Source organism: Clytia hemisphaerica, unplaced genomic scaffold, assembly GCF_902728285.1.
Source record: "Clytia hemisphaerica strain Z4C2 unplaced genomic scaffold, Clytia hemisphaerica genome assembly, whole genome shotgun sequence".
NCBI lineage: Eukaryota > Metazoa > Cnidaria > Hydrozoa > Leptothecata > Clytiidae > Clytia > Clytia hemisphaerica.
The window spans coordinates 106,318-117,965 of NW_027103372.1; the positions used below are offsets into that span (position 1 = coordinate 106,318).

The window sequence follows — 11,648 nt, forward strand, 5'->3', positions numbered from 1 at the left end:
GTGTCTCAGCTGTTATCTATAACACACGACATTCTGAATGGTTTTGATGTTGATCCACCTCTAGACACTCGTGGAGTATTCCTTGATATTTCCAAAGCTTTTGACAGAGTTTGGCACGATGGTTTGTTATTCAAACTCAAGTCATATGGTGTTTCTGGCCCCCTTCTTTCATTAATCCAGAATTTTCTTCATGGGAGATCGCAGCGGGTGGTTCTTGATGGTCAGGCTTCTGATTGGACAGAAATCTTGGCCGGTGTACCCCAGGGATCTATTCTCGGACCCCTCTTTTTTTTGATTTACATTAACGACCTCCCTGAGGCAATCCTTTCCATAATCAAAATTTTTGCTGATGACTCGTCCCTGTTTTCACTCATCCTAGATCATATTCGCTGTTCTCAAGAGTTGAACAGTGACATGCAGAAGATAAGTGAGTGGGCTCATCAATGGAAAATGTCCTTCAACCCTGATCCTTCTAAACAGGCAGTTGAAGTGTACTTTACCAGGAGGCTAAATCCACCTGACCCCCCAGAAATTACATTCAATAATGCAGCCATTGCAGTTCAGGATCATCAAAAACATCTTGGTCTCATACTCGATCAAAAGCTGGCCTTTGACCGTCACCTTGATGAAAAAATAAAAAAGGCTAATCAAGGTATTGGTCTTATTCGCAGACTTCGCAAGTTTCTACCCAGGGATTCTCTTGTCACTATATACAAAACCTATGTTAGACCACACTTAGATTATGGAGATATCGTATATGATCGTCCTGGTAATTCCTCATTCTCTGAAAAACTCGAGTCTGTTCAATATGATGCTTGTCTTGCAATAACCGGATGCTTCAGAGGAACATCCAGAGAAAAAATCTACCTTGAGCTAGGATTTGAAAGCCTGGCAAACAGGCGGTTAACTAGAAGACTCGTATTTTTTTATAAAATAATCAATGGCTTTGCTCCTGCTTATCTTACGAATATTCTTCCTCCCCAGAGAGGAGAGGAAGAGCGCAATGCAGGACGAAGGATAAAACCACCACTCGAGGCACCTTTCTGTAGAACCGAGCGCTATCGTGCCTCTTTCTTTCCTTTTTGCATAAATGAATGGAATAACCTCGGAGATCATATACGGAATCTTCCAACTATTAAGTCCTTTAAGCAAGCAATTCTCCAATTCCTCAGACCCAGTGCTAACTCAGTTTTCAAAGCTAGTGACAACAAGGGCGTGGTTCTCCTTAACCGATTAAGGGTTGGTTTTCAGTCATCTTCGTGAGCATAAGTTCAGGCACAATTTTGCTGACACAGTCGACCCTTTTTGCAACTGTCGACAAAATTCAGTCGAAACAACACAGCATTTTTTGGTGCATTGCTCTGATTACTCTAACGACAGACTTGTTATGTTTGACAGCCTTCTTCAACTTGACATAACTTTGTTTCCATTTAATCCCAGAACATTGTGTAGAATACTTCTTTATGGTGACCCCGAATTTAGCGTTGTCCAAAATCATGATATATTGAGCATAACGATAAAATTCATCTGCGATACTGGACGTTTTGGGGGACCGTTATTCTAGTGTTATGCTCCAAGTGCTCTCCTAGCTCTTTCTGTTTATTTTTATTTTTGTTATCAATTATTTTCTGTAGTTAGTTTTTGTTGTTTTTTTCTTTTTATATATATTTTCTTTTTATATATATTTTCATTTCTTAGTTATTATTGCTCATCTTGTAAGCTCATTTGGGGTTCCTTCCTCCTGGCGGTATGATCTGGTGGTCCTTTTGCGGGAGGATAGGAACCTTTAGATTTGTACTATTTGTTCGTGGGACTATACTATAGATAAAAAAAAAAAAAAAAAAAAAAAAAAAAAAAAAAAAAAAAAATTATTTTCTTTCCTAGACTTTGATAGCTCAACCTCTGATACTCAGGTTGATACCCAACACTTAATTTCAAGTCAATAGTATTTTTTTAATCACTAGATCGATAGATTTGATCTGATTTTTTTTTTGATCCTGATTTGATTTGATTTTTTGATCACTTTGATCAATCAACGAATTGTTCCTCCTTCCACCATTAAATGATTTTTCATAGTTTTTTTTGCAGTTCCTCATCAAAGAGCACTTATCCAATTCCCAAAAGAGACTAAAGCTTTCCTCCGAGCTAGTTAATTGCTAATGATATGTCGTTATGACGTTTTATATTGCGAGAATAATGCAAAAAGCATGCTATGTATAAGAAATTGAATATTCAACCCAAGCAATATCAACCGAACAATTTTTCAAGTATAAAATTTTCTCTTTCAATATTTTTAGTTTATTAATTTGCAATTTAAAACTTTTTAATTATTAGGACAAAATATAAAAAATAAATTTAACAAAAACCAAAACTTTAGCTTTTTTCGATACTTATTCCACTAAGTTTCATAGCTAAGTGTATTTACCGGTATGTATTTAAACATTTAGTTTCTATTTTCAGTTCAACTCAATTCCATCTTCGAAGGGGATCCAGGGACACCATATCTTTTTGAACCACTTCGATGACGGCGTAAACCAATAAAAACCAAGAGAGAACAAACGAAAGTCAACATCACCAAGATGATTGCAATGAGAATGATATTGCTCGTGGTTTGAAAGAATTGAGCATTTTTGGATGTTTCTTGGGTGTCTTGTTGGAATGAATTGTTGTAATCTAGGAATAAGGAATATTGAAAGGTTATTAGCTCTCTGTGCAGTACAAAAAGGAAAATGTCCGCACGGCTCTCTCTGCTCGATTGAGATAAGACACCATCCTGTCTCACAGCCCTGGTGGAACTTTTCCTAAGTGGGATAAAACTTCTTCTATCCCAATATGGGGATAGCAATTTAATTGTTCCAAAGTTAAAAAATCCAGCAGGGACGATTTGAGAGTGCGATTTTTGAACATTTAATTTCGAGTGGGGATGGAATCAAAGGGTATTTTCCCAAAGGGGATGGAATTTCTGTCAAATTTCCCATGGGGCTTGTGTCCAAGCGAGTCAGTGAAACAGGGGTGTCATAAGGGAGAGCCCATGAATCCTTCGGATGAACAGTCGATGAGTTACATTTTGATAAAGTTGCTGTATTTTAGTATTTTCTTGTCAAGGATAATAAATTTCAACTCACTTTTAGAATTTTCCGTTACGATAATCAATCCAGTTCGGATGTCATAATCTTTGGACAAATCATCATTTAGTTGTGTCAAAGCATTGTCTTCCACTGAACGTCTTCGTCGTCTGTTGTTCTCACCACAACCGAATTGACATTTTGTTTCGTTGCTATTCTTCAAGCAGATGTGAGCAGAGCAATGAATGTAGACCATACCGTTCGAGTTTTTGAATCGGAATACGTTCAATGAAAATCGGAATTTTTTGCCATTGTCAGCGGTAGACTCTTCTTTGAAAACGTGGTCAGCATTTGGACATCTAAAACAGTTGAAATTGTCAAGTTTGTTTAGATAAAATTGACAAAAAAATTCCATTAATTTTGCAGGGTAAATGGCTAGAATTAGCCATTTACTAAAATTTAGCTACCTAATTTTTCACTACATATTTCCCTATCGACTAATAAGGCAAAAATGACAAGTTTTGCTGATGAAATGTTCAATACGGCGAGTGATTTTTCCATCAATCATGGTCAAATCATATGGAACCTGCATTATTCAATAGAGCAGGATTTAAAGCTTGAAAATGTAATCAAAAAGAATTACCCGTCCGTGACAATAGCTTCCTGATTGACGCCATCTCGATCAGAAGTAGAAGTACCATGACAATCTCGTGGAATGATATACAAATTTGCAACAGTGTCAATTTCAAGTTCCAAATTGAAACGTCCCAATCTATCAATAACTGCAGGATATGTAAGACTTTCATTAAAGTTTGATGATTTATGGAGATTCATCGAGACAGTGAATTCGTCAGTCGAACCTAGAAAGATAAAGTGGATATAGTAAAATACCATCATTTTCAGAATGCATCAACCTGTACACAAAATTATGGAGAAATTCGACCAACCTTAATTTTCAAAAACTAAAGGGGGCTTTATATCGAAAAGGTTTTTAGTCTATAAACTTACTTGCTTCAGCATTCTTTTGGCTATTTCTGAGATTTGAGTCTGAAACTAATCTCAATTTGTTTTTAAGTTCTCAGTAAAATGAGAAAATTAAAAGATTTCTCCACTAATATAATTTATGTGGCATGCTGCGTTATGTCCCATGCAAGTTGCTTCATAGAACTTTTTAATTGCTGATATCTTTAACTTACTTGATACACCTTCCACCAAATCTGCTGTTTTGGTAATATTCACTCCATTTTCATGTGTTACATTCACACCTTGTGGAACATTGCATTCAATGGAATATGTGGCGAAGGTATCAATCCTTTCCAAGAGATCATTTTGATATGCGTTTGTTTTGTTCAAATTGATGGATACCTGGTAAAAGAGTTTCTTTAATAAAGGCACACCTGTGTCACGAACCCGCTGGGACCCCAGCCCCATTAGAAAATTTGGCGAAAAATTCATCCCCGGTGGGGAATTGACTTTAAACTTGATCCACATAGGAAAATTCCATTGGGCCTGTGAGACAGGGGTGTATAAAGCAGAATGGAAGAGTCTAATCTTCTATGTAGGATATGAAGCTACTTTTTTCGCCCTTTTCGTTACTTGGCCCTCGTGTATTTTCGTTTAAAAAACTATATTAAGAGTAGAATTTTGAGAAAAGAAAATTACGAAAACAAATAAACTGTCCAGATTTGATCTATCATCCAAAATGCACGTGTAACTTTTTACGCTTCACTCTTGCTTACATGAGGATTCCTTTCAAGCCTTCGGCTTGAATATCAATAGGCTTCTTATGCCCCAAATGGACTTAGTTACAGGCCCGGCAGAAGCGGGGAGACTTCCTCCTCCCCACTTTTTGAGCAAATTCCTAGCAAATCTATCTTATTTTGAGCCTTCACCGGGCCTGAGTTGCCTTGCAATAATTGTGCTGAGAGTTGCTTTTAGAGTTTCTTCGGTATCTTCTACACCTCTTCTCCCAGACCCGTTAGGATTTTGTCAGCCAGGGGGTAAAAATATAACAGACTGAAACTCAGTGGGGATTGATATCCCATATTTTTATGGCTGGAGATCTAAATTCTTTTGTTTTCAATTCAGAAGCGAGTTGCAGTGAGGATTGGTTTTTTTTATTATTCATTTTAATGGGGACAAAAATTAGAGTAAAATCTTCCACCGGGGACGATATTTTGAACAATTTTTCTAGTGGGAAGGGTTCCCAGTAAGTCTGTGAGAAAGGGGGTGTTCTTCTGATTTACTCTATAAAAGAACTCAGGTTGTAAAATCAAAGCTATAAAATACCTTATTCTTGAAAATAACATGATCGCCTTCAACAACAGCTTTGGTTCCACAAGACGAATAACCAGCTTCCAAAACCAAATATGTTTCATTTGATTTTTCACTTGGTCCACAAGTAGGATCATTCCATGAAACATTGTATTGAGAAATATCACTTTCAGGAATTGATATTTTGTCTTTAAGAATATAAATCGTCATCTTTTCGGTATCACATTCGATCGAGAAATCCTTTTTGGTTGTATCTTTAATAGTGAAAAATCATAATTTCAGAAAGCTGAAAGACACATAGAAACAGAACCCTACTATAAAAACTTCTTAAAATTGAGTGGTTCGGTGGCTTCTAGGCTAAATTCCAAGTTTTATTGGAGCAAATTTCAGCCTTTAAATCCTGAGATCCTTAGGTCCTAAGTCTTATTATGTCTCGTGTTAAACTCAAAGTTAAAACTCTACTTTCCAATTGTAGTTTACCGTGCTTAATACGGTCATTTGTGGTGTTTCGCAGGAAAATTTTCTTTGTCAAAAATGTTTTGCCCATGATTGTATTAATAGAATTCTTACTTGATTCAGCTTGGACGGTCATCGACAAATACGAGATACAAATCATTGACAGCCACAAACCAGTCATGTTTCTATAAAAAGGAGCAAAAAATATTGTACTTTTGCTCCCTAAGTGATCAGGTAAGTTCAGCAATCCAGATTTTCAATTTTGCGCGAGTTGTCCCAATTAAGTAAACATGAAACATAAAAAGTGTTGCTGCTCCATCATAGGCGTAGCGAAATACCCTGCAAAATTTATGAGGGAGTGCAGACGTTTTTGACATATTCATTACCTATCTTTTGATAAAACAAAGACAACAAGATTCGCAAATATGCGACAAAATATTTCCCAACAACAGCTTTTAAAATTGTAATTGAAATTATTTTCTAACGATGAAACAAAAATTCTTGTCCTTACTTCTTCTTATTCCTTAACTCTATCAATCACTGTAAATAAAGTTATCAAATAAATATACTATAGAAAAGAGAGTATTTTACAAATACACCCTGATAAGAATTTGTTTTCTTCGCACACGCACGCGGTGATAGGCGCGAGCGTTGCACGTATAGAGGTTGTTTACATCGAATTTCTCGAGCGATACTTTGTTAAATTAGTTTCCTTGTGGTAACATACACGGAACCGTCCGCGATAGATGATCTAGACATGTTCACGGACTTATATCCGGATGACGGACTTTTGGCTATCATCCATGTTTCTTGCCTTTATAAATATTGTGTATCATGATACTAGCTGGTCTCTCTGCCAGTTTTTTAGAGAAGTTCTAAGAAATTTTACTTCTCATCGACCGGGTCGTAGGTAAAATATCTTAAATTAATGAATGTGAAAATTTTGCTTCGTTTATCTTTTAGACCACCTCTCCATATCAAACATCTGCAATTAATTCAAGATTAAAGAATTCGCAGCGCTTTTTATGGTTGCGGTGGCCCCAAGGTGTACTGGAGATCATTTTATCTACATCATTCATATATACTACTATAGCATGTTATCGTATTGAAATCTTGCCACGTGGGGCATACCCCCTAGATACCCAACAGTAGCCCAAATTCTTTAAGCACAAATTAACTTTTGGATTGGATACATTTTTCAGCATCTATTTTAACTTTAATAATATGGTATTTATTTTAATGATTTAACTCAAATTTTCTCAATTGGCGCTTTATTAAATTTTTGTGAATTTACTTTAGGTGCGGCGCGATATTAAAAGTTCAATTCAGTTTTCATATAAAAATTTCTTTTTTTGTCTAAATAATAAATGAAAAAGGAAGCAGCACAGAGAAGGGTTAATAAATTTGGATGTAAATACGGAATAAACATTGAATATTAATATCAAAAGAAAGAAAAATAATATCAAAGTACAGTTAACTGTCCTGGCAAATATATTTTTGATGCCTTTTAAAAAAATTTATGCCCCAATGAATTTTTAACATTTTCACACTTGATTTTGAACTTTGAAATCCATCGTCCGTTCATAAAGACTGGAATGGAGATTTCCGTTAATTCTTCTCAATTCATGATGTAATCTTTTACACGGAAGCACACGAAATAATACGGACTAGTGGCAAAAGTCTTTTGTTATTTTGCCACTAGTTCCGGGTTATCTCGGGTGCTTCCGTGGAAAAGATTACGTCATGAATATCATGAATAGCGAGGTTAAATATTTTGATGAAAATCGCCACGACGGATGGAAAATGCTAGTGATGACGTCATAACTCGAGAATTCCGAACCTCAGTTTTGACAAATCATGTTGCATATTTTCACAAGTGTATTTCGTTCGTCGCAGGGAATTACCCCCTATTTTCATTACTGGGGGAAGATAGTGCCGTAGCCTGCAGATATTTAAATTGACTTTTATTCTAAAAGCCATTCCAGTCTAAATCGACATTCAGAGCTTAATTATACTACATAAGTAAATTGCTGAGTTTTTTAGTAGGAGTTGGTACTTAGGAAGTAGAGAATTGGCCTAAATCAAGCTGTGTTTGAGAAGTAACGTCGAAATCTTTTAGTGCTTTTTGCATCTAATTTTTGCGGTCGAAATAAAAATATTAGTAAAACAAAATTATAAAAAGGGGGGGGATTTAGTTCCCTAAGGTATTGTATTGTATATTGGTGTCCCAGGTGACTTATGGCATGTGTCAAAATTTTCATGTTTTTGAGACATGCCATAACTTACCTCAGCTTTTTTTTAAAGACAAGCCTACATAATGTTTGCAATGAAGAGTTTCTTTGAGCTATTTACAGTATAAAATATAAAGTACTATGAAAATATTTTTAAATCCACATAAATTCATAGAACATCAAATACAAAAGAGCAGGAAAAACTGAAGAGTTTCTTTTTTAAGTTATTATACAGTTTAAAATATGAAGTAGTATCCATGAAAATATATTAAAATCTATATACGCTTAGAATATGAAAATACAAATTAAGAACAGCAGAAGCAAAGTATATGATTGAGAAAGGCAAGTCAAGGAAGCTAAATACTGGTCTATTCTCAAAGCTGGCAAGTAAGATTGGCCAAAACAGTGCCACAGGATAGCTGAAATATAGGGCAGAACAAAATAGAAAAAACAAAAAATATCAAAAGAGAACAAAAAACAACAATGTTTTTTTTTCTGCAGCTTTCTCAAATGCACGTTTTTTCAATGATGAGAGACACACAAGCTCACTGAAGGTATTTGTGTCCATCTGCAAAACAGCATTGAAATAATTACAGTTTTTAGCGGCAAAATATAAAAATATTAACATATGGACAAACATTCTCATCATAGCCCATACTCTTATAAGAATAATTATAAATTGATTCTTTTCAAAGTTCAGAAGACTGCTGAGTGAAGATAAAACTTAATAACCACACCTTCAAACATCAAAAGAGAACAAAAAATAACAATGTAACAGTAGAACGGAATGGTATTTAATTTACCTCCAAGTCATAAAAAGATCAAGATTAAAATTCCAATTCTTTTTTCCAGCAAAATTCAAAAGACAGCTACTGTAAATGAAAACAAATATCAAAAGAAATTTTCTTTTACTATAATAAAAGTCATCAATGACAGTTCTATAAATTTATACGTCTCACAGCAAGGGAGTAAGTTTACTTAAACCCAATACAATAATTTTGTGCATCATAAAGCATGATCGAGTTACAGTCCTGCAGTAGGGCAATACTGATGTCATCAACATCACGGGGCACGGCAGAGCCAAATCTTTTAAAGTATTCCTCCACCTGGCTTCCTCCAAACCTAACTTTGACTGATTCGCGATCATCCTCAAATTCTAATAGAGTACTAATTTTCTTTTTCATGCGTACGGTTGAGACAGGTTGAGATATTAGATTTACATGATGAGCAAGAAAATAAGTTTGGATTTGGTGATGTAGGATCTTTGAATTTATTACATGAAGTACAGTAATACCTGCGTTGCAAATTGATCACTCTGATGGGTGGATACTTGACAGCTGATGTTTTCTGATTAGTTGGTAATGGGGATGGGGCTACAGCAGTGTCATCATTGTAAATTTTGGTTGAAGAATTAGTGGTTAGAGACAACTTGCCATACCCAGCCTTCACTTAAGCGTTGATAACACGATAGGTTCCACTATTCTCCACTTGATTTACTAAATCACCCCAAAGAGCCAATGGCATTGCAGCGCACCAGTTGAGTCATTAGCCCAACAATCGTTTTTGTTGACAGGATCACTCTTGTAATGTAAGGAAGCTGCACACTTACAACTGGACGGTTATCAATATTAATGAATGCCTTAATTGATACAATGTCACAGATAAGGGTGATGTCGCTAATATTGATTATGTATGGGTGCATCTGGCTGACCGTGACCTTTTGGTTCAGGAACTGGCAGATACGGAAATTCTACAGCCGTCTTTGTTTCTTTTGAAGGGCTTCCAAATTTGATGACATCATTGTATTTCTTCAACTTACTTGGGCTTAGATAAACATTATCTAATTGAAGAGGGGTTTTTTCTTCTGCAGCTTCCTCAAATGCACGTTTTTTCGGGAAGGTGATAAAAATTGACCGTCAGTCGAACATGGTTTTTTTTCTTATCTACGATTTTGTGTTTCCGGGGGTTTTGTTGTTTAGAATTGATTAACTAACCGTTAGGTAGGGTTAGGGTTGCTAGTAACGGCTTGTCACTGTGCCGGGTGCATACTCGGCGCCTTGGGCCCCGCAGGGTTGCTAGTAACGGCTCGAATTTCAGTCAGGTTAAAAAAGGGGCACTTTTACCCATATTATAATTACATTACCCCCGTCTTTTTTGTCATTCTATAAGTATTTCCAAATTTTGTGTTTTGTTGTGCGAGTGTGGCTCAACGGATAGCGCGGTGGGTTCCTGTTCATAGACTCTTTCATTTGGTGGTTCGAATCCCGGCCGGGTCGATATTTGGAGAAAGTTTAAAATTCATAGAAATCATAGAAAAGTTAGTAGAAATTAGAAAACAAGTCTCAGAAAGTCAGAAAATAGAAAAGGAGATAGAGAGATAGGAAGTAGAAAAACAGAGGGAGGATGTTCGGTTGACGGTCAATTTCTATCACCTTCCGTTTTTTCGATGGCGAACTGGACTCTGGACGACACTTTCAACCGTCTCTTTCAATCTAGAGCAACACAGAGCATAAAAACCAAACGTGAACGCAAAGCTTACTGGGTAATTAGTTTGAAAATTAAAATGTGTCTCTCACTTCAAGAATACTAGGGAGACAAACTTCCACAGTTTTCCATATCCTTAATATTGTTTTTATCTCAATAGTAATAAAATAGCATACGCCAAAGCTTTGGAAAGACTAGCTACTGACACTTATTCATTCTATTATCACACGCTTTCAGATCGCGCGACCGCTTTCAAAAGTTTACATCGAACCTCCCTAAAAAGCCGATTTTAAAAACATTTCCCCCATAAACCGGGAAATATTAATAATAACAGTGTCGTAAAAACCGCTCTAATCCATAAATTTTGCAGGGTATCTCGCAACGCCTATGAAAATTTTTGTTTATCTCAAACACTTTCTATTAGATTGTAATTTCTAAATTTTGTTGATAATTATGAAAAATTATAACAGAGAAATCTCCAAGTACAGTAGGCTGCCTGCATCCCCTCTGATTACTTTTGATATAGTCAGCCTGCGTCAGCATTATATAACTCGCCAAATCACTTAGCAAAAAATTTGCGAAGTCGGAACTAGTTTGAGAGTCTGATTCGCATCCCCTATATCAAAAACTATTTTAGGGGATGCGTGCAGCCTACAAGTACAGTACCTTGAATGCATCGTAGAAAGACTTTTGAAACTTGGATCACCGATTTTGCTATTTGTTTTTCACACCACAGATTTTACTGTATTATTGCTACACGTCCCACTGTTTTAAAATTGAGCTTGTATTTGTGTATGACATTTTTAAACATTTCGAATTTATAGTTTTACATCTATATTACTTTGATGTCCCAAGAGATTGACCAATGCGTAAATTTTATGAAATGTTTGATTTGAATGGCCAATTTTAATTCCCATTAGATTTCAAACGTGTGCATTGTTTGGTAATGATCGCCCAAACATTGTTTTAATGAGCCCATTAGTAGTTTGCACAATAGCGAGGTTAAGCAAGAAGCTATCTATTACGTACGGAATCTATTACGTGAGTTTTCCGCGGGCTAGCGCCCAAATCTCAAGGCTAACTCTGTCCCGTGAAATTTGACCTGTACGTCATAGTTTGGGGAGTGGATCTATTGCGC

At 36.0% G+C, this 11,648-nt stretch overlaps 1 protein-coding gene across 1 annotated transcript; it reads right to left on the reverse strand.

Moving 5' to 3' along the window:
- Positions 1-2,461: 2,461 nt before the first annotated feature.
- Positions 2,462-11,325, reverse strand: LOC136823574 (ZP domain-containing protein-like). The gene is made up of 7 exons (XM_067079760.1): positions 11,177-11,325; positions 5,910-5,980; positions 5,355-5,593; positions 4,262-4,430; positions 3,709-3,925; positions 3,126-3,424; positions 2,462-2,673 (listed from the first exon to the last, which is right to left on the reverse strand). The coding sequence occupies exons 1-7, from the start codon at positions 11,185-11,187 to the stop codon at positions 2,462-2,464; spliced, it is 1,218 nt and encodes a 405-aa protein (XP_066935861.1). The 5' UTR covers positions 11,188-11,325.
- Between the last annotated feature and the right edge of the window lie 323 nt (positions 11,326-11,648).